The 21,927-nt window shown below is 58.6% G+C and overlaps 1 protein-coding gene and 1 long non-coding RNA gene across 5 annotated transcripts; one reads left to right on the forward strand and one right to left on the reverse strand.

Moving 5' to 3' along the window:
- Positions 1 to 2,033: 2,033 nt before the first annotated feature.
- NRTN (neurturin) lies at positions 2,034 to 16,133 on the reverse strand. Of its 4 annotated transcripts, XM_069589383.1 has the most exons (4): positions 16,005 to 16,133; positions 15,696 to 15,735; positions 5,550 to 5,768; positions 2,034 to 2,623 (listed from the first exon to the last, which is right to left on the reverse strand). In XM_069589383.1, exons 3-4 carry the CDS (start codon positions 5,716 to 5,718, stop codon positions 2,199 to 2,201), a joined length of 594 nt encoding a protein of 197 aa, XP_069445484.1. In that variant the 5' UTR covers positions 5,719 to 5,768; positions 15,696 to 15,735; positions 16,005 to 16,133; the 3' UTR covers positions 2,034 to 2,198. The 4 variants fall into 4 exon arrangements, with proteins under 4 accessions (XP_069445484.1, XP_069445482.1, XP_069445485.1 ...); XM_069589381.1 differs by having other exon boundaries at positions 15,696 to 16,130; XM_069589384.1 differs by lacking the exons at positions 15,696 to 15,735; positions 16,005 to 16,133 and adding an exon at positions 15,153 to 15,216.
- On the forward strand, positions 6,854 to 14,210 carry LOC138440238 (uncharacterized). The gene is made up of 4 exons (XR_011256976.1): positions 6,854 to 7,065; positions 9,237 to 9,353; positions 13,269 to 13,425; positions 13,812 to 14,210. It is a non-coding gene; the product is annotated as an uncharacterized lncRNA (long non-coding RNA).
- Positions 16,134 to 21,927: the final 5,794 nt, after the last annotated feature.

Genomic DNA, 21,927 nt, shown 5'->3' on the forward strand with positions numbered 1-21,927 from the left:
TGTGCTTGTCACAAATGGGGTGGGCTGATAGCATCCAGTAGATGGGGAGCCAGACATCCTGCCCAAAAGTCTACAGCGCCCAGAGTGGCCCTGAACTTGTGAGAATGGACTGGCCCCAAGTGTTCAGAGGTAGGAAAAACCCTCAAGCAGGGTGGGAAGACCGAGGCCGGGAGCAGGTGATAGTGGGGGTGGGGCTATCTGGGAGGTCACATAGGGCAAGGTTGAGACAAGTGAATCGTCTATACCCACTGCAAGGATACAGGAGGGGCAGGGCATGCCCCTAAAGGAGGTTTGTGCATGGTTCTAAGCCCCATGTGAGTGACAGTCTCTGTGTCCTGTGAGAGAGTGTGTGTGTGTGTGTGTATGATGTGCACTGCTGAGAACCCCCAGCCCTGGGTTCTGCGAAGGCAGCGCTTGTTTATGTTCCAATTCTCTGGTGGGCTGGGCCAGTGCCTTGTGGTTGGATCCAGGTGGAAGACAGGGAGGCTGTGGTCCCAGGAGGCCACACATACACACCCCCAAGGCACTTCAGGGACAACAGGCCCAAGCACCAAAGTTGATTTTCCTGCTGTGTGTCCTGGGCTGAGCAACTTCCCTCTCTGAGGCTCAGGGCCTTCTAGGATGGGGAAACTGAGGCTCAGCTTCCTCGGCTTCTGGGAACTCTGGCCTCTCTGCCACAGCTGCCGGGCTGAGTCAGCCCGAATGTTGTAAGAATCCACCACCCCAAACCTCAGAGTCAAAAGACTGCGGGGGTGTGTGGGGACCCCAGCCAGCCAGCATGCTCTGAAACTGCCTTCCAAGCTGACCACCCACGGTCTGGGGCCTGGCCTCCAAGTGCTGCTCTTGGGCCTCCCTGGAAGTCCTGCCTATTAGCTGACTCCAGGGGGTCCAGCTGCCGCAACAGCAAAATAGAAGACTGGAAAGCAGGGAGCTGGGAGTGTTCCTGCCCAGCCAGGTGAGCCTCCCTGGGGGGAGCATCTGACCTGAGTCTCCCAGCATCAGGATGGGGATTGGGTCTGTGCAGGACACCATGTTTGGTAGGTTCTAGAAGGTGGTCCTTAGTGCAGCAGAGAGGAGGCCAGTCTAGGAGACACAACAGTAAAGGAGAGGGTGGGGCTGTTCTTTTGAGAATCCCAGTCTAGTGTGGGACAATGGAAGAGAAGGGACTGTGCCCTTAGACAAACTGGGCCAAGGGGCAGTTGTGCCTTGGAGACATTCCCGTGCTACCCAGTCTGAGGGGAAGAAGGGTAGGAGTCCACTCCATCTGGTCTCCCGTGAGCCAGTCCTGGGCTTGCAGCAGCCACTCTCTTGCCCACCCTCCTCAGACCATTGACCAGCAGACCCCTCTCTGCCTGCTAGGAACCCAACATCCTGTGCCCGTTCTGGGCGTGCCAAGCATCAAGGTGACACCGTGGGCAAATCTAAACACCACATCACGCTTTTTTCATCCTCCACGGGGCTCCTGGAAAATTCTCCCTCGAGCTCTGGCCAAAGCCTTTACGGCCCAGGACGTAGGTCCCTGGGGACCCAGCTGTGCCCCAGCAGGCGCCGGTTTTGGGCTAGATGGGGTTGGCGCCCGCCCCAGACCTATCCCCGCAGGGAGATGGGCAGCGCCGATATTTTTAGCTAGTGAAAGGAGATAGTGGCTCCGAGTTCACCCTGGTGGGAGCTGACCAGGCCCGAAGAGGTCTATTGGGTGAGGGAGATTTGGACCACTTGGACCTCAGTTTTTCCATCTGCACTGTGGCTCAATCTTTCCTACCCAGAAGGACACCTTGCCGGGGAGTAGGCTAGGACACACACCTGGAAGGGGCAAGAGAGCCTGTAGAGAGATGCGAAGGAAGGTCCCTGTGGACATGCTCCCTTTCAGCCCCTTTCCTTTCTGCACGCCTGAACAAAACCGTTTTTCTTTCCCCCGAGCCCAAAGCAAATGGGATCCTCCCAGCATAATGCAGGTGGTACCCGTCCCCCTCTTCCCAATGGAGATGGCGTCTCCTCCCCGTAGGCCTTCAGCGCAGAGTCACAACCCCGGCTGGATTTTCCACACTTTATTTTGGTACAGTTAACGCGAGAGTCCTGGGCCCTGGACGGCATCTTCTGCTTGTGCGCAGCCTGTCGCGGGGCTTGCCAGGCGGGACCGTGGGTGCCGTCGGGGCGGGGGCCGTGGCCGCCGTCTCTCCGGGCCGGCTGAGGTAGGGTCACACGCAGGCGCACTCGCGCGCCGACAGCTCGTGGACCGTGTGGTAGCGACTGTGCGTGTCCAGAAAGGACACCTCGTCCTCGTAGGCCGTCGGGCGGCAGCAGGGCTGAGCGCGGACCCGCTCTCGCCGCACTCGCCGCCGCTGGCGCAGGCGTCGCAGCCCCAGGTCGTAGACGCGCGCGGCCGCCTCGCACGCGCCTGCGCAGTAGCGGAACAGCACCGTCTCTTCCGATGCGTAGCCCAGGCCCAGCTCGCTCACGCGCACCTCGAGCTCGCGCAGCCCGCAAGGCCGTGTCCCCGACCGCGCACGCGCGCGCCGCCGCCGGGGCCCCGCCCGACGGCGCGGACCAGGGGACCGCCCGGCCCAGGGCGTCAGTTCTCGAAGCTCCACCGCGTCCGGGGCGCCCTGCAGCAGTGCACGGTCTGCGAGGGGATGGAGAAGGGCCGGGGGGGGGGGGGGGTCAGTGGGTGGATGCATGGGAAGAAGCGCCACATCTACGCTGTTCCTCTGCGAAAAGGGACCCTGTGGTGACTCAAGGGCTAGTGCACCCTCTCCCGACCACATCTTATCTTGCTCCCTGATTCCGGCTCATGCACCCTTTCTGGGCGGCGTGTGTGTAAGGGGAGGGTTGCATATCCAGGCTCCCAGGCTGGGTCCCCAAGGCTACCAGCACCCTTCTCTGGAGCCTACACCTAAGATGGACTGCCCAGAACCATTTCCTGTACCACATACCAGTCTGCCCCAACTTGAGCTGAGCCGACCCGGTGTCTGTCTCCCTGTGGGCACACCCCTCCACCACTCTGTGGACCCCATCCCTATGCAGGGCAGCACTGGAAATTCTTCCCTTTTTCACTGAGCTGCTCTCACCTCACTGGAGAAAAAAAAAGGGGCGGGGTGGCGCTCAGCAAGCGGTGTAGTGAACCAAATCCCTGTCCCTCCTGGGCCCCAGCTGTCCCCACCCCACGCTGGTTGCTCCAGGAAACTGGCACATCCTCTCTGAGCAGTGTTGGGGGCCTGCTTCCCACAGCCCAACCCTCCACTCTGGTTGAGCTGTCATGGGTCTCTCACTCGGTCTCTGGGATCCCCACCCAAACCTCTGCATCTTCTCGGAACCTCTGGCCTGTTACCAACGCCTCCCCTCCCCCCCATCCCTCCTGCTCCACCGTGTAGCAGTACTCAGTTTCCCCTTTCACAGCACCAAAGCAGGGTGTGTGAGCTTCTCAAAATGCACAGACGAGCAGCTGACACTGAGACCTGTGTGTTGGCCCCGCCACATGGGGTGACAGCTACTGTCAGGGGCTCCCCCCATGTTACAGGTGAGGAAACCGGGCATCTAGAGGGGGAAAGAGGTGCCTAAGACCTCACCACTGGCAGGTGGCAGAGAGAGAAAAAACCAAACAGCCTTCCCACTTCCATCCCGTGCCCAAGTTTGGTGCAAGTCCAACCCTCTTCTCCCACAACTGCCTGGAGGTGCCCTGAGCCATAGATTCCCAGGGCTCCACGGCCTAAATTTATTTCCCAAGCGGCTGGTCCTGACCCGGTGCTCCTCAGCCCCAGGAGAGAAGTGTAGACATCGGGATGGCAGACAGCGCTGAACTGACACTGGGTCTGCAGACAGGGGGCTTCCAGCCCCTGAGCAGGTGGCAGTCACTCTTGTGGATGAGAGAGGAAATCCCGAGTTTAACCTCCCACCTGCCCCCAAGGCTGGCGCACCTGGCTGTCAAAAGAAATAGCTTCTTGGGAGGCCCAAGGGGGAAGGGCTGTCTCACCCTGGGAGCTGTCTGTTCCCATAGGGGGTCTCAAGAGCAGACAAGCCCCGGTCCTGAGCCTTGCTCTGCCCACTCTGAGCCTTGTGGTTTCAGGCAGATGACAGCCCTACTTTGGTTGCACCCGTTGTACCCTGCTGTACCCCACTTTCATTGTTTGCTCAGTGAGACTTGCGGAGTCCCTACTTTGGCTGCAGCTGGGAGGGTAGACATCAGGGGTCACCCAATGGCATCTTCTGGGAGATGGGTGGGAGTAGGGTGGCAAGCACTGCTTGCTCTAGAATCAGGGTGAGCCTACCTCACTAACAATGCCTGCAATTCCACCAGTGTGTCCACCCCAAAGATGTGTGTCTAGAGTTAATTCATAGGATTGCCAGGTTAAGATACAGATCCCTGGTTCAGTGTGAATTTCAGATAAACAATAATCTTCTAGTATATCTGTCCTTCCAGCAGGCCTGGCCACGTGCACAGGAATACACGTGGAATACAAGGAGATGATGCCCGCACCTCCCTGGCCCAAGCCTGAGATTCCTCCGTCAGTGCATTAATCCCAGAATCTAGAACACGGACTCTGGGGTATGGAAATCCATGTCCTTCCTCCAGTAGGGCTGGATCCGGGGACAGGATGCGGGGCAGGCAGGACCCGACAGAGGGCTGAGATCCTCCCTGGTGCCTGAAATTCACCACTGGGCCTTTGCCCCCAGGGGCTGGAGCACTAGCTTTGGGGAGCCCGGGTCTCTGGGACCCAGTGTCCTGGGAAGGACTTAGCAGCCTGAAGGGGGGAGCGGCGGGGGCGGAAGTGGAGCTTGCGCCGGAGGCCACCCTTGTCCATTGTGAAGACAAGAAAGAAGGATTGTGTAGGCCGGCAGGGCGCGTGCAGACTTGCACACAGGCGTGCACGCACCCCCTACCCACGGGGGCCCACGCACGCTCCCCCGCCTACACCTAATCCCCATTCACCAGTGCGGATGCACGTGTGGACACACCCATGCACCCACGAAGTCAGGGCCCACGCACCGCTCCAGCCCCACAGAAGCTGCAGGGGGCAGGCATCAGGGGCGAGTGGGGAGCTGGACCATGCAGCCACACCCCCCACGGCTGACATTTCCACTTTTCTACCTCCTGGCCTTTTCCCACAGCGTTCTTGCCCATCTTCTGCTCCTCTATGTCTGTCTTTCTCCCATTTCTAGGACTCGTCCAATTTCTAGGTCTCTCTTTGCCTCCCCCATCACCCCCCTCCCGGCAGGTCACTAGGGCCTCGGGTCCAGCCTCCCTCTTCCTCCACCCCCCGCTGTGCTGCAGGGGCCGCCCGGGCCGAATGCCCAGGTCTAATCTCCATCTGGCCCCCGGGCCCCTCAGGGCTAGAGCCTAATTCCTTGTGACAGCTGAGCTGAGGGACCCCAGTTCCCAGCATCCATCCCCTCTGACACCCCTGCCAGACCGTTGAGGGGATTTGCACCCTCCCTCCACCCCATCTAAAATAAGCCTCTGTGGCCCCACTCCACTGCGTACAACATTCCACCATTATGGCCGCTGCGATGTTGGGGGTATCTGACTCAAGACGGGGCGGGGGAGGGCTTACACTGGGCCAGACGGGCAATGCGGGCGTCCAGGGTGCGAGGCGGCCGGCGCAACGGGGCCAGCGCGGGTCCGAGGCGGTGGCCGAGGAGCAGGCCCTCCCGACACATCCAGATGGAGAGCACGGAGCTGCAGAGCACCGAGGCCAGGGCCGCCGCCTTCCAGCGCTGCATCCTCAGCCTGCGTCCACGGGATGGTCAGCCACACGGCCTCCGTCGTCTGTCTGTCAGGCAACAAATGAATGGGCACAGGGTGCTGGACCAGCTAGTGGGATACAGTGGGGCCCCTGAATTTGGACCACTCCTGCTTAATGACCAATAATAATATAGAAGTGATTCATCTAGGAACCACTAAACAAGGTTGTGGAAAATGCTGCCAAGGAGTAGGTGGGCACTGTGCCAGGGGTAACCTGGGAACCACCCCCATCTGGGCGTCCCAGAGTGCTTTCCTGAGGATTGAAGAAAGTTGAGACTTGAACAAAGGTAGGAGCTAGCCAGGCAGAAGAGAATGGCATCTCAGGCAGGGGCAACAGCTGGTGCAAAGGTCCTGAGGCGTGACCCGTGGTGGCCAATCCAGCCAGGAGGCTGCAGTGGCTGGAATCCAGGGAGTCTGGGGAAGAGTGGAAGGTGAGGACATCCCCAGCAGGGGGCACTGTGGGACAAGGGTGGTGAGGAGAGGTGGTGCTTAGAATAGGTACAGTCTGGGAGGCTGGAGCCCTGGGGTTGAGCCATATTAATGTCCCTGGAAGTGACTTTGCGCCCTGCTCTGGGCCTAGGTTCCCTGCCCCCCCAGACAAATAGATGCCCAGAAGTGGGCAGCAATGGACCAAAGCTGCCCTCAACCTACCTCCAGGCCTTTGTACAAGTGAGTCCTTCTATCCAGAACATTCTCTCCTCCACTGCCGCCCACTCCCATTCCACTTTCAGTCTTAGCTTAGACGGTGCCTCCCCCAGGAAGCTTTCCCGGATTGCGCCTCCTCCCCAGCCCCAGGCCCGTGCAAGGACACTCTGTGGGTCCCCATAATGTCTAAGCTTCTCCTGCTGGGGCGCTGATTACTCAGCGTTGTGGTTGCCTAGTCGCGTCATGCTCACAGTAGCTGTTTAATAACTCCTGCGTACCCCCACACCCCCACCCTGTCTGAGAAGCTCACCGCCACTGAGCGGCCTCCAGCCCGCGTTTACATTACTCCGCCGGCCGCCCGGCGCGGGGCCTGGCGGCCGGCCCGGTGTAAACATTTACATGGAGCGATGAAAGCAGGGCTGGACGACGGTCAGCGCCCCAGCTCGGCCGCGGGGTGCTGGGCGTCCCCGCGCGCGCGGGCGCGCGCGCGCGCGCGCCTTGGGCCGCACAGGCTGACCTGCGCGCTGCCCAGAGCAGTTAATTGCGTGCTATTTGCATTTCGTTTGCGTGTGATGTGCCTGTGTCGGCAGAGGGGGGCCTGGCGTGATTAAGAGCAGAAAGTTTGGAACCACCTCTCCCCTCGCCCCAACGGTGCACCCGCACAGGACCTACACCAGACAGTAAGTAACGGAGAACGCTTATTAACCCCTTGTTGTGTACCAGAACCGGTGCTGAGCCCAGGAAGGAGGCATTGTAACCTCCATTTTATAACTGGAGAAACTGAGTCAAGGGCATAGCTAGGAAAGGATCTAGAGACACACCCTGATTCTTTGACACAATGCACACCACGTGGGCGGGCAAATGCTCTGGAGTCATTCTGAGGACCTGCCACTGTTGGTGGTATTGGATTTTTTTTTTTTTTGGCCATGAGGCATGCAGGATCTTCTCCAGCCAGGTGATGGAACAGGTGCCCCCTGCATTGGGAGCTCAGACTCTTAACCACTGGACTCTAGGGAAGTCCGTGGTGGTATTTGATACTGCTGTTATTATTACTGTGGTGATATTATTACTGTCAGTGGGGTGATGGATAATGAGGGCCCCAACCTGTGGCCATGTAAACAAACCCTGGGCCAGCCTGGTGTGCTGAGGACGCAGCAGGTGCAAAGGCCCTAGGGCAGGGCTATGCTTGGCTGGTTGAAGGAATCATCAAGGCAACCCCATGTCGCTGGAGCAAAGTGAGCAATAGGAGGTGAAGGCAGGGAGGTGACGAGGACAGGTTGTGCAGGTCATGCAGCCCTGTGGGTTGGGAGGAGAAGACTTCATTCTCAAGGTTGTGCAGCAAACAGGTCAGTCTTGGCATTTGTCAAGTGCCCAAACCCACTGCCTTTACTCTTAATGAGCCCCTACTTGATGCCAGATCCCATTGTACAAACTTAATGCATGTTATTAAGTCATTTTAACTTCATAAGAGTCCTTATTCCCATTTTACAGATGGAAAAACTGAGGCCCCGAGTGGCAAAGTGACCTGCCAGGGTCACAGAGCTAAGATGAAAACTCTGGTGGCCTCACCCACCATGGCAGGGGAAGACAGGGAAACCCCTCCAGGTGCAAGACCTCTGGTCGTCACACCCGTCTTGGAGTGGCGTGCCTCAGTTTCCCTGTTAGATTGGAACAAGGTCCCTGTACAGCACTAGTGTAAAACAGGGGGCTGAAAGGATAGATGGTTCTCCAGCCCCAAGATGGCCCAGCCACAGGAGCCCCTGGTGGCCTTGGAGCTGCAGACCTCCTGGAGCTTTGAGGGGGATGGGAAAGCAGGGGACTGCTGGTGGAGGGGACCTGGCAGGCACAGCTGATAAGCGTCTGCAACAATGGGCCTTTCTGTATGGGGGTCACCCAACTGGTTTGTCTCTGGCATGGACCTGATGGGGAGCGGGTGTGGCAGGGGGCATGGAGGAGGAGACCAGGTGTGCACGATCTGTGTGCTTGTGTCATGGGGAAGGTGGGCACTCACACAGCACACTTGGGGGCTCATGTTCACACCCAGACCCACACACACTGTGACTCGCTTAGCACACGTGCGCGTGCACACACACTCTCATGTGTGCCCAGTGTTGCATGCACACTTTCAGACACTGCCCAGCTCACACATTCTGACATGCTCAGAAGCCATCCTGCTTACACACTCAGTGGTCTCACATACCCTCAAACAGAATTCCACTCACATGCTTGGACACAACCACACACTCGGGTGTTCTCCCGCCTAGAACATGACCATGCGCTCAAACATTATCACACCCTCACATCACTGCACTCACATGCTAGTGTGTTTCATACTCTCACATGTGGGCATTTTACTCACAAACACAGCATTCAAGCACTACCACTCACTAGTGTTTGCACATGTGCACACACATCCTGATTTGCCCTTGGGCACTCCCCTGATCACACCCCTTACACTCTCTCATGCCCATGGGAGCTCTTGCACACCCTTGAGACTCATACGCCCACACAAATCAAGCACCTTCACACTCAGACACATATTATGTCTTGCACGCTGACACAGAGAATGGGCATGCCACACACGTGCCACCTCCAAGCCATCCCTTGAGCACTTGATCTTGTGCGTGCACAGGCGTGCCTGTTATCACCTGCATCCTATATTCCAGCCACTCGCGCAAGCAGGCATGCAGACACACACGTCCTGCCAGTGCTGGTGGCCCTTGGCCACCAAGATTCCAGGCGACACTGGGCAGTGGAGGCACAGCAGGTTGCGAGTGGGGAGAGGGGAGTGTGGGAGGCAGAATGGCCCAGAGGAGAGGGCCTGCTCTGCCCACACCTGCTGGCCTTTCAGGTGCCACCCATCTGCCAGACAGGACCTGCTCAGGGGTCCCTCTCAAGCCAACAATGCCCAGACCCTGGAGAATCCTCATTGCCTAAGGAAGGGGGCACCTCCCTTCATGGGGCTCAGGTAAGTCAGTCTGAACTACAGCAAGAGGGTTCTGGAATGACCTCAACTTCTAGGTGGAGGTCACAGAGTCCCCAGGGCTGGGAGGGAGGGGAAACTGAGGCTCAGAGAGGGGTGATGAACAGCCTGTCGACACACAGCCAGCTGGATCTTTCCAATTATCCAAGGAGCAGACAATTAGGGTGAGGGTGTGGGGGTGTTCCTGGCAGCTTCTTTGATGGTGCCAGGAAACACTGCTCGTTATCTTGATGTCCCGGCAATGCTCCAAGTTTCCACCTTTCTACAGAGCTTCCCAGGGAACACCCACCAGGCATACCTGTTCCCAGGGTCACCAGCCTTTAGCCTGCGGAGCTGCTGGCCTCAGGGAAGAACCTGCTTCATGCTTGTTCCCAGGGAGAGGTTGGAGGGGAGGGGAACCCTCCATCCACCCACTCATCTCTCTAGTCTGGGGGAAGCATGCCTGTCTCCATCAGGCAAACTCCTACTCATCCTTCAAAGTCCCAGCTCCTATAGCCCCTCCTCCCAAAAGCCATGCCTGCTCCCTATCTTGACCATCCCCCCACAGCTGCAGGGCCCTCCCTCTTGCCCAGCTCTGCCAGCATAGTATGTGGGTCCATATCTGTCTTTGCTGGACAGGAGGAGCTTCTGGAGGGACAGTCTGGGCTGGGTCCCCTCAAGGCAAAGATGGACATTGAGGATTCCACCCACAGTCACCAGGCTTTTGCCCGTGCGGTGCCTCCCTCCACTAACACTGTTCTCCCCCTGCACCTCACTCCCAGATCTGTGTCTGGTCCTCCTGTATCTGTTTCCCCAATTTCAGAAAGGGTCCGAGGGGGTCTGCCCCACACTATAGGAATGACTGGGTTGCCTGTGGGGCTGTCATCGCCACCCACGGGCAGAACGAGCCAGGCCGGGAAGCCATGTGGGCAGAAGAGGGAGTGGCTGCCGCTGGAGAGGGTGTTTCTGGATGCTGCGGCACCTGGGGTCCAGACAGCTGGATGTACATCCATGTTCTGCCTCTTCCTGGATGGACCACATGGCAAGCTCCTCCCCCTCTCTGAGCCCTGGTTTTCCCATCTGTACAATGGGCTGCCCAGGACATGTCCTCATCTGGAGGGCCATTTTTGTTCAGTGAAGCCCTCAGGCCTGGCCAATGGCAGCAGTGGGGCCCGGGTGCCAGACGCGTGTTCTTGCACACCCTTCTCTGCTTCCTCCATCAGTCCTCCAGCTCTGGGGCTGGCAGCTGGGCCCATTTCGTTTACCCCAGATGGCCCCTGGGGGTTCCCTAGGGATCCACTGCTGGGGAAACTGAGGCCCCGTTTCATGATGGGGAAATGGGTGGGACTTGGGCCTCTCTCAAGACAAGATTCAATGGTTCTGCAAAACAAGAAACAAATTCCACAGCCCACAAAAATGTGCCCCCTCCCTTGGAGGGCCCCAGGGCCCAGCCCCACCCTGTGGTGGGGATGGGGAGGCCAGGGCAGGCACAAGCCAGCGTCGCACATCTGCGGATAAACCAGGAACATCTGGCTAGCACAGCTGGTTCCGATGTCGCGTCTGCGGGGGCCAGGGGCCAGCCTGTGGGGCGGCCTCATGGGAGGATGCAGGCACAGACACCCACTGCAGAACCTTCCAGGCCTGGCTAGAGGTGGGAGTCCAGCCTCTCCTTTTTTTCCTCCAACCCAGAAGCTGCCTGCTGGCCGATTGCTAAAACCATCGCTTGCTGGCTCCCTGCTACTCAGGTCCTGAGCTTATCTTAAGGGGCTCTGGGTCTGTCTTCACCAAAGTGAGGCTGAGGAGTGGACATCTGGGGAGGACTTCTGTGTTGGTTGCTTTGTGATAATAGTATTAAAGAAAAATAGCTAATACTAACACTAGTGAACAACACCATTGCTGCTGTTCTAAGCGCTTTACAACTAGTGACTTCGTAGAAAGGTGTGGACCATTTTATCCCCATTGTGTAGACAGAAAAACTGAGGTCCAAAAGACTGAAGTGTCTTCCTCAGGGTCAAACAGAGCATGAATGGCCAAGCTAGAATTTGAACTCAGGCGGTTGGGCAAACTCCTACTCATCCTTCAAAGCTCCAGCCTCAGTGCCCTCTGTTCCACATTCGTGAACACTGTGCCATATGGCCTTCCTCGTACAACCAGAACAGGAATAATAACATTAACACCTGGCGATGCTGGCTATTCCATTTATTTAGTGCTGAGCCCTCTGCCGAGAGCTTTCCACAAGTTTATTTCTCCCCCAGAGTCCCTGGGAAAGATACTGTCATTATTAGCCCATTATTAGCCCCATTTACCACATGGAAACTGAGGCTTGGAGAGGTAAAATGACTTGCTCAAGATCACACAGAAATTAAGTGGCTGAGCTGCAGTTGAACCGGGGTCTGACTCTAAACTTGTTCTCTCAATGTCTCCACAACCCCCGTAACAAGGGTCATGCTGGAGGTGGACAGAGAAAAGCAAGGTCTTGCTGTTTAGGAGGGGCTGAGGTCCAAGGAAGGAGAATATTTTCTCTAAGACACAGAGCAGAGCAGAACTAGCAAGTAAACAGAAGACCCACATGGCAGGAAGCCCAGTGTGCCAGGCTGTTCTGCCCCCAACACATTCACTCAACACTTATGGAGTGCCCACTAGGTGCTGGGCAGCCAGGGAACACAGGATGGCCAAGGCTGACCTGGGACTCCACCCTTGCCAAGCTCAGACCATCCATTCAGGGAGACGGATAATGAAAGAGAGAGAAAGGTATTTTAGGGAATTCCCTGGCAGTCCAGTGGTTAGGACTTTGCACTTTCACTGCTGGGGCCCCAGGTTTGATCCCTGGTTGGAGAACCAAGATCTCACAAGCTGTGTGGCTAGAAAAGTAAGAGAGAAAGGAGGAAAGGAGGGAGGGAGGGAGGGGGAGAGAGAGAAGAAAACAGTAGAAACTAACACAACAACATCATAAAGCAATTATACTTCAGTTAAAAAATAAAAGAAAAAAATAAAAATAAAGCCCAATAAAAAAGAAAGAAAGGGTAATTTAGAGGTTGTCAGCCCCTAAATTTGGGGGGCTGTTGTTGCCAACAACAGCCCCCCAAATAAAACAAGGTGAAGCAATAGTGACCAGGGTTGCTTTTAGGCTGAGTAGTCGAGGAGGGCGTCTCAGAGGAGGCAGGATTTGTGCTGAGCCCATGTGAAGATCTAGGAACAGTGTTCTAGGCAGAGAAAACCACATGAGCAAAGGCTCAGAGATAGGATGATAGCTTTTCAAAGGGACCGGGGTGACCAGAGCAAACTTAGCCAGGGAACAGCACAGAGAGATGAGGAGAGATGGGGGGGCCCTATTTCCCACCAGTGCCCAGTGCCCACTTCCTATACCAGCCACTGTGCAGGCATGTTCTTGGGGAGGCTGGGCCGGGGAGCATGTGTGTGGTGGGGCCGCCTGCTTTTCAGACCTGCTGTTTCTGGCCTGGCCCTCTGCGGCTGGCCCATAAAATTCCCACCTCGACCATACCAGCCTGGTCTGGCTTAGCCAAGCTGGCCTGGGACAGGCCTTATAGGCATCTGGGGCGGGCGTTGGGGGTGGACTTCCCCGGGGGAGAATAACAGGATCAACCTAATGAGGCCTGGCACGGCTGAGCAGCTGGCATGGGGCCCAGTGGGTGGCGCGAGGGACATGGGTCCTCCAGGAGGACGCCACACAAATCTGGCCTTGTGACAGAAAGGGAAACCAAGGCACAGACCTCTGACATTTCTCAAACTCTAACACAGGTGTCCTGGGAACCAGGGGACCCGAGTCACCTTTTCCATGTCCCCAAGTTCTGCCTTGGGGTCCTGACATACTGAGCTCTTTAGGCACGGATGATGGGGCCCTTGCTCTGGGCTTTGTTTCCCCTACTAGGAAGTGAGGGCCACCTGCTGGATTTCTTCCAGGGCCAGACAAAGCCCGAGTCCTCTGAGATTGGAAGGGAAGATCTTTCTGCTCCTGAACACCGATGCCAAAGTGTCCCAGGCCTTACTCGGGCTTCCCTGGTGGCCGTTACACACCCTGAAAGTCCAGGAGGCTGGCTGGCTGTTTTGAGAGCCTCAGGTATGCCCCCCACCCTCCCCCTCATGAGTGCAGCAGGCACCGGGCCTGTCTTATTTTCTGCTTCATCCTGGCGTACAGCTTGGCACATGGTAGCTTAGGGCTCAGGAATTACATGGCACATAAGGAAAGATCCCTCCAGCTTGCCCAGCCTCAGTTTTCTCAGATGTGAAATGGAGAAAACCAGCCTCCCACTGTGCCTGCTCAGTTGATGCTCACCGGGCAGAGGGAAGGCCCTCATGGGCCTTGATGTCTAGACTCCCCTACCCCACCTTGGGGGACCAGGAAAGCTGAATCTGCAGAGGAATCCCAGAACCTCTCAGCAAAGATGGCTGCACCCAATGATGCCAGATGCATTAAAGGACCTGTTCTTCTCTCTGTGTCTCCAGCTCCCATCTCCAGGAATCTGTCCTTGAAGGCCCCAGCCCAGGTCTCTGTCAACCTTTCAGAACGATCTCTCCCTCCCACACTCAGACCCCTTGGATTTTCCAAAACCACCCATGCACTTTCCTGCCTCCAGATCTTTGCATATACAGTTGCTACTAGCTGGATGCCTTTACTGGTCCCACTTAGAAAACTCCTACTCATCCTGCACAGCCCCAACCCCAGTGGCTCTCCTCTAAGAAGTCTCCCCTGACCCTCCTACCCGGAGGTAGTGCCTTTGCTTCCCACTCTGGCCTCCACCTTGGATTCAAGTTTGTCTTCCTGGAAGGACAAAGCCCAGGAGTCTGACCCCAAACAGACTCAGCTACACCATGGCAGTTCAATACACGTTGGTGGAAATGATCTCCTGGTTGTGTTCTTTGCCTGGCTGCAAACTGTTTGGTTCCCTCTCTTGTCCCAGACTCTTGAAAGCTGTATCCATTGCTCACGCCCCAAAAACTGAGGCCTATCACCTGAGGGACAAGCAGTGATGGGAGAACTTCAGACACTGTGCCCAACTGTAGGGAGGGGTGATTTGGTTTCTTCCCTGCACCTTTGGAACTAGCTCTTCGCAGCTCTCTGGGAGTGGGCTGTAAGGCCTGGGAGTGGCTGTGGAACCTCAAACCTCAGTAGTCCTAGAATGAAGGGTGTGGGGAGGGGTGTCCAAAGGGCCCAAAGCAAGGGGCTGGGGGCGGGAAAAAGCTGGCAAATCTGAAAGTGTCCCCCAGCTGACATCCGCCTAGACCAGTCATGCCCTTTTAGGGCTTCCTCAGCCCGGGGCTCTTTTAAAGACAGACAAAGAATGTCATGGAACAGACAGAAAAGGATGTTGGACAGGGTGGGCAGGCAGGAGTGAGGAAAATCAGAGGTCTGGCGTTTCATGCCCCCAACATAAGCCCTAGTTCTACTCCCCAGATCTGGGCTGCTGGCCTCAGCTTGCAGGTAACCACAGACCCACTGAGCCAGGCCAGTGGTACCATGATATATGTATGCTGGTGCTTCCTAGGGAGGGGACTGTGGTGACACCCACCCCAGGAGAGAAGCCACTTCTGTCTCTGGTCCCAGCCCACATCTGCCCACTGTCTGCAGGCCCCTCTGCTTAAAGACTGTGAACTGACAAACCACAGTTTTTGGGAGAATTTTGGGACCATTCTGAGTAAGAGATGCCTTTAGTAAAAAGAGCAAGGAAGACTGCCCTTTCTTCTTCAAATTTGGTCTTTGCCCTTAAGGGACCCCCCCCAAAAAATGGTTACGCGCCCTCTTGCGGCTGCATAAGGCTCCAGGAGCCTAGAGAGCTGGGCCCTTACCGGAGGACACCGTGTCCCCGGCGGCAGCGGCGGCGGCGCGCAGGGAAAGCGGCTGGAACGCGCCACTGACAGATGTTTACTTCTGCGTGCAGCTGGGCCGCGATGGCAGCCCCCCACTCAGGGTCCGTGGGATCCGGTTGTCCCCCGCGGCCCCTTGTAGAGCACAAGGCCAAAGGGGTATCTGGGTCTCGCCCACCTAAAGGCTGAGGAGGGGTGTTTGGCTGCTCCTGTTTCCACCCCCTCTCCAGAAGCATACAAGGGGGTCCGAGGAGGCAGAAGCGCGCCCGCCCCGTCGGACAGGGACCACCCCTCCCCTGGCCAGACCCTAGCTTAAAGAGGCGCTTGCATCGCCCTCCCGACCCCCTGCCACGCGCGGACCTGTCGCCTCTTGACCCCACCCTCATACACACGCTTGTTCTTGGCTCAAGGCGGGAAGCTACTGGTCTACCGGGAGTCCCTGGACGCCCCCGCAACCTCCGTCCATGGGGGCCAGTCCTTCTCCCGCGCCTGTCCTCTGCGGGCCCCCCTTCTGCCCTTGCTTACCTGCTCCGGGCGCCCTACTAGCCGTCAGTGGCGGCCGCGCCTGCCGCCCGCGCCGGCCCCAGCCCCTGCCCCTGCCGCCGCGACCGCCATCCGGGCCGCCTGGGCCCGCGGCGCCCGGGGGGGCCCGGGCCGGAGGGGGCGGCCGCGGGGGGGTCGCGGCGCGGGCCGGCCCATGGGGCCCCCCCGGGCTCGCTCAGCCGCGGGCTGCGGCCATCCCGGCCCGGCGGAGGCTGGGGCTGAGGGGGTGCCCTGGACGGCCTGCGGCTCAGAGGGCGCGGGGCGCAGGGGCGCACGGACGGCGCGGGCGGCCTCGGTGCGCGGCGCTGGGCTCCGAGGCGGCGGCGCGAGGGGCCCAGGCGCTCCGAGCGGCTCCACGGCGCGCTCTCCCGCCGCCTCCGCCGCTCCCGCCGCGGACGGCTCGGCCGGCTCGGGGCCGGGGGCGGGGCCGGGGGCGGGGCCAGGGGCGGTGGCTCGGATTTCCCGGGACTGGGAGACGCCCCCGCCCAGTTCCGCCCCGCCAGAGGGGGACCTGAACAACGCAGGTGGCTAGGGCGCAAGGACAGCAGCACCTCCTAGACGGCGACATCCCCTGGCCCCAGAGGCCCAGGCGGCTCAGCTTTGTAAAGCCCCTCCAAGGGCCTCTTGCTGAGATAAGAGCCACAGTGCCCCCATGCCAGTCCCTCGACCTTGAGCGTTCCCCACTCCACAGAGAACCGGTCTTATTGCCAGATCCCTACCCCTAGTCCTGCTCGGTCCCCTTCCGGAACGCAAGGCCCCAAGAAGTCTTCTCGCCAAGGGAGCCCCTCGGGGGATTTCCCCCGGGACAGCGTCCCTCCACGTTAGCTATATCCCACTCCCGCTTCAAGAACCCCGACGGCGCATCTTCCATAAATCCGAGACTTCTCCAGACCCCCCTAAGATCGGCCTCCGTGGAATTAAGAGCCACAGCACTCTCCCGAGGCGGTAATCATGGCCCACAATTTACCCCCTCACCTCACTGGGTATTGCGGGGCGCCCAGCCCCTTCCCAGGTCCTCATTCCAGAAAGCTAAAGAAGGTCCCCTCTGGGACCTAGTTTCCCCCTAAGATAGCAAATGAGACCCTAAGACCGACGACGGACGATATCTGCTGTCCACAGAGCCTCTCATCAAGTGGCCGTTCTCCCTAGTCTGGCCTCCGAGCCAGATCCCGCGGGGGGATATCTTCCCACCCCTGGATCCCTGCGGCGCTCTCCTGGGCACCAAGGCCCAGCGTGGCCCAGCTAGCCCAAACCCACCCGGCACCCTCCCCGACGGCTCCGCGTTCCCAATGCGCCCCCTAGCGGCTCCAAAGGGCTCAGGGGGCGGGCTGGGGGCGGGGCTGATCCGCCATGGCCCCTCCCCACCCCGGCCTAGTTACGGTGAAACACCCGCCCCAGAGTCCCGCCCCCTTCCCCAGAGTCCCCGCCCCCTGCCCCAGCGCTCTGCTCCAGCCCTCTGAGTCCCCGCGGCCGCCTGAGTTCTTGCAGCCGGGTGCTCTGGTTCTCACTCCCGCGGCCTGATTTCTTTCTGCCTCCTCGCTCTGACTCAGGCCGTCTGCATTCCCCTGATCACAGCTGCCTGGGGTTTATATGGCTATTAGGTCTTCCTAAGACCCCCACCACCACCCCAACCCCCACCACACAGGCACCCCAGCCATGGGAGTGTGGGGCGCACTGGACGCGCGAGCGGGGTGCAGCCTGGATTCTCAATTTGTCGGGGAAGGAAAAAGGGAGTGTGCGTCAGAGCCGGAGCCCCGCACCTGCCCGATTCCAGTCCAGGATGCAAAGGACAGGGGTCTGTGCTTGCCTCTCCGTGCCTCGGTTTCCCTGTCTGTAACACGGGGTGTTAGCAGTAGATCCTGCAAGGGTTGCAGTAAGGATCGAATTGGTAAGTATGAGTAACCATGCCACTTGCTGAGCAATGTCCACGCGTCTGCCACTATTGATGTCGTTAAGGACTCACTCTCAGCGACACACACACACACCCTGGCCGGGAGGGAAGGGTGAGGCACTGACCCCCAAACCTTATTCCAGGCAGGGTCACACCCAGCGCCATGCTCGTTCTCATGCATACCCGCACACCCTTCTAGAACAGCGCCATCCCTACACACACACACACACACACACACACAGAGTTCCCTGTAGAGACACAGACACACGTGCTATTCCCGCGCTTAGCAGCCCACTGGCCCTCAGAGCAACCCCAGCGGGACTCCATGTACGGAGTAGGATTGCTCCTGCACACACGTGTCCACTTGGCTGATTGTTACACATACACACACGCCTTCACACAAAACCCTCTGACAGTCACACGCAAGGCCGAGCATCATGTGCCCACTCCACAGCCATGAACGCACAGGAGTCGAGGAGACCCTGTTGTCATGCGTACTCAGGCCCACACGCACACACCGTGCCGGTCCGGGAAGCACAGCCCCTCTGCACACCCGTATCCAGACCAGGAGCCCACCCCCTCCCCGCCAGCCTTCATTAAACTGTTACCAGCGGCCCCTTGGCCGCCTCCGCTCACTGCACACCGCCTGGACACCCCTCCCTCCCCGCCTGGGCTGGGAGCCATGGGGGCAGGGGCGTACAGACACATGGGGTGCAGGACATACACATGTGCCCACCATGTGGACGCTCGTAAAATGGTTGCCCTGGTAACAGCAACTTGAAAGACCAGGTTCTTCCTCTGGGGTGGGCAGAGGGACAGGGGCGGGGTCGAGGGGCGGGGCTGAGGGCGGGGCCCCCGGGGTGTAGGACTCATGCTCACCTTCCACCACCGCGGGGAGACTCGGTCACGCTCCCCACTCGGAAGGAGACCCCTGCACACTCAGGGACACACACATTGACCCAAACACACACGGAGGAGGCAGCCCCTGTCACACTCAGGCCCCCAGACCCCCTACCCTCCTCAAGGCCAGCCCCACGTGATCACACCAGACACAGGTGTGACCCCCTCTGACATCAATGCATGTCACCTCATACAACCCAGCACGCTGGCCACTCTCTGTCGCCAACCAGAGGCTTTGTCACCCCCTGGACAGGTGGTGACAGACAGACACCCTGTCACACTGGCTGACTCACACAGCAGCGGGAACTGGTGCACACATGGCACGCCCCCCCCACCTCCGTCAAGGGCGCTGTCTGCGTCGGGCTGCCTGGGAGGCCGAGGGGATTCAGGGGTTGGTTCTATTTGCAGGAAACACGGATATTTACAATGCTTTATTTTTAAACCTTGCTTATTCCAGACTGGGCTACTGTGAGGCGGGGTGGGTGGAACCCAGCCTTGAACCTCCCACGCTAAAAGTCAGCCCGTGGCTAGGGACTGTGGTTCCTCAGTACACGGATTGGGGGTGGTGGTGAAGCTCAGTGAAGAGCAGGGGGCACTCAAAGGCATGTGACCTCTGTGACTGATTTGAGTTGGCTGGCCCCAAGGTCAAGGCTGAGGCAGGGGCAGCCAGGCCCAGCCACCTGCCCATCGCTACCTCCTCTCCCATGTTTACTGGGAAATTAGTTCTGCTCCTTTACTGACTCCTCGACAGCATATGTCCACCAGATAGCTCCAGGTCAGGCCTCCCCTTCCCCAGCGTGCTGTAAGCCCATGGGACAGTTGTGAAACCTGAGGATCAGAGAGGTCAAGACATCAGCCCCAGGTCACTTAGTAAGACAGTAGCTCAACTCTGGGGCTAGATGACTACCAAGCATGTAATCACTGTCCCCCACTGCTTGTCCAACCCTGTCCCTTCTGGTCAGAGGGCCCTCTGCACCCCCACCCCCGCCCGATGGTCACTGCTTCCCAGGGGAGTGTTCTCTTCGTGGGTAGAGGCTGAGGCAGAGGGTTAGGGAGGCTGGTGGCCGTTGGCCAAGATGCAGAGACTTGGCTGGTGGAGAAGTTTCCATCTTAACTCCAGGAGCTGGTCCAGGCCCTGCAGGCCCATGGCTGCATTTCGGGGACCCCTCCAGGGACCAGCCCATGGGGGGTGAGGTGGACTGGTGTCTTCTGTGTTCTCTGTCCCTCCAGCCACCCCTCCAGTCAGAGCATCCTCACACACTGAGTGTTACTCCATCCCCCCCAATATGCTGGTGGCTGAGCTCGCTGTGCCTCAGTTTTCCCATTTGTGAAATGGTTCCTGTGTTTCTTCAGCACAGGGTTGCTGGCGCCCAGCCAAGAAGCTCCCTGAAACCAGGCTCTGGAGCTCTAGATTCATCAAAGTTATCCTCACCCTGAGCTGGACAATGCTGAGGGCAGAGAGAGGCCTCGGCTCCTACCGAGAACACAGCTGGACACCCACTCCTGGCCAGGGGTCAGAGCAAGGGCCCCAGGGACCAGGGAAGGAGCCAGCCAGACTGGCCAGGATGGGGACCCATGAGGCCTGTGGGCGGCAGGAAGGAGCAGGCTGATTCCAGGAGAGGATGATGGAAAAAGCAGGGCCGCCAGCTGTCCCTGCAGGGCCATTTGCAGCCCCAGGTCACAGGTCGAAGGCCCTGTCCCTGGGGGTCCCAGGTCGGCAACGCAGGAAAGCCATCAGGCCCGGGGGCGGGGCAGAGGGCTGGGGAGGCAAAGGGGGCTGGGTCTGGGGTTGGGAGACACCTGAGAGGTGGAGCCAAGGCTGAGATCACAAACAACCCCCTACACACACACGAAAGCCACAAATTTGTGGACATTGAGTGTGTATCCACACACACACACAGGTACAATAGATACACATGCTCACAGATTCATAAATATGCACATCAAAACACAGACACCACCCCCCAAAGTCAGTCACACTCTGCAGATGTATGTATGCACTCACTAATGTGCACACACACACTCAGATGTGCACGGCAGCCCCAGATGCTAAGGCTCACAGGCGCCCCACAGCACACACCTCCCAGCACCCTGGCCCTCGTCACCCGCCAGCCTGGCCCTGCCTCCTTGCGTCCTTGGCCCAGGCTGCCCTAATCCTGGTCTCGTGTCCTGAAGCCAGAAGATAAGGGGCAGCTGCAGCCCCAGATAAAGGAGGCGAAAGCCGCAAATCCGGGGCAGCCCAGCGGCAGCGGGCAAAGAGCCCGGGCCACACCTGCCCTGCGCTTCCTCCCCCATCCGACCAGCCAAGAGGGACAGAGAGAGGGCAGGGGAGACAGTGGAGGGAGAGAGAGACAGAGCGGAGGCAGGGCAACCATGGGGGCTGGTAACAACAGCAGAGACATGGAGACAGATGCAGCGAAAGATGACAGAGAGAGAGATGGAGAGGCAATATGTGGGGAAAAGAGTGAGGCAGAGAAAGGTATGAGATAGACACACAGAGAGAAGGAAATACAGAAAGAGAAGCAAGAAAGGCTAAGCCAGAAACAGGAAGAATAAAAGGAAGGGACAGAAGCAGGGAGAGCCCCAGTGCCTGGGCAGAGTGCCAGCGGCACCTTCCCAGGCCCAGCTCCACCCCCTCCTGAGTGCCTCAGTCTCCCCACCTGCTCGGGGGGCCCCAGGGCAACCTGCATCCCTCCTGCTTCCTCAGATCAGCCAAGGTCAGGCATTTGTATGACTCAGGCCCAGTTCAGTGTTGCGGGGACATCTTTCTCGGTGTCCCCACACTCCCCAGGCTGGCACCTGGGAAGTCCTCAGCTCCTTGCCACAGCTTCAGTGAGGGAGGGACACCCCACGGGGCCCAGAGGAGGTATGCCCCCAGTGCCTCAGTTTCCCTAGCTATGAGAAGATACAATCACTCAGCAAGTGTTCAGGGAACCCCTACTGTGTGCCAGGCCTGGTACATGCATGCTGAAGACACAGAGGAGCCGACCCGATGCCCACCAGTTCTGGACTTAGTTTAATGAGGGGAAGATCCTCAGTGCCTCCCTTTTCTAGAGAAGATGACGCTGAGAACAGAAGAGTGAGTGGGGTGCCCAAGGTGACTGGGTGAAGGAATCTGTGTTACTGGGAAAGGGAACCACATATTTGAAGCCTGGGAGGTAAGACCAGCTCATGGGAGTTCTGGCATTAATTTGGTATTTGAATTCAGGGAGTGAGGAGGTGAAGAGGCATGATGCTGGGGAAGGCGGCAGGGGCTGGACTATGCAGAAACTTTGGGGCCATAGTCTAGGACTAGGGAAGTAGGGAGCCAGGGCAGCAGTGGGAGCAGGGGAGGGTCATGGTCGGCGCTCGGTTTTAGAAAGAGCTGTGGGAGGCTGGGCTATTGGGGGTAGGTTGGGAGATTGAGGCCTGGAAGGGGAGTTG

Source organism: Ovis canadensis, chromosome 5 (assembly GCF_042477335.2).
Source record: "Ovis canadensis isolate MfBH-ARS-UI-01 breed Bighorn chromosome 5, ARS-UI_OviCan_v2, whole genome shotgun sequence".
Taxonomy (NCBI): domain Eukaryota; kingdom Metazoa; phylum Chordata; class Mammalia; order Artiodactyla; family Bovidae; genus Ovis; species Ovis canadensis.

Excerpts from the sequence above, each read along its gene's own strand:
- NRTN (XM_069589383.1), bottom strand. The coding sequence starts at position 5,718 with ATGCAGCGCTGGAAGGCGGCGGCCCTGGCCTCGGTGCTCTGCAGCTCC. Across the intron at positions 2,624-5,549 it reads CATTGCCCGTCTGGCCCAGT|ACCGTGCACTGCTGCAGGGC; the intron begins GTAAGCCCTCCC and ends ATCCCCTCGCAG.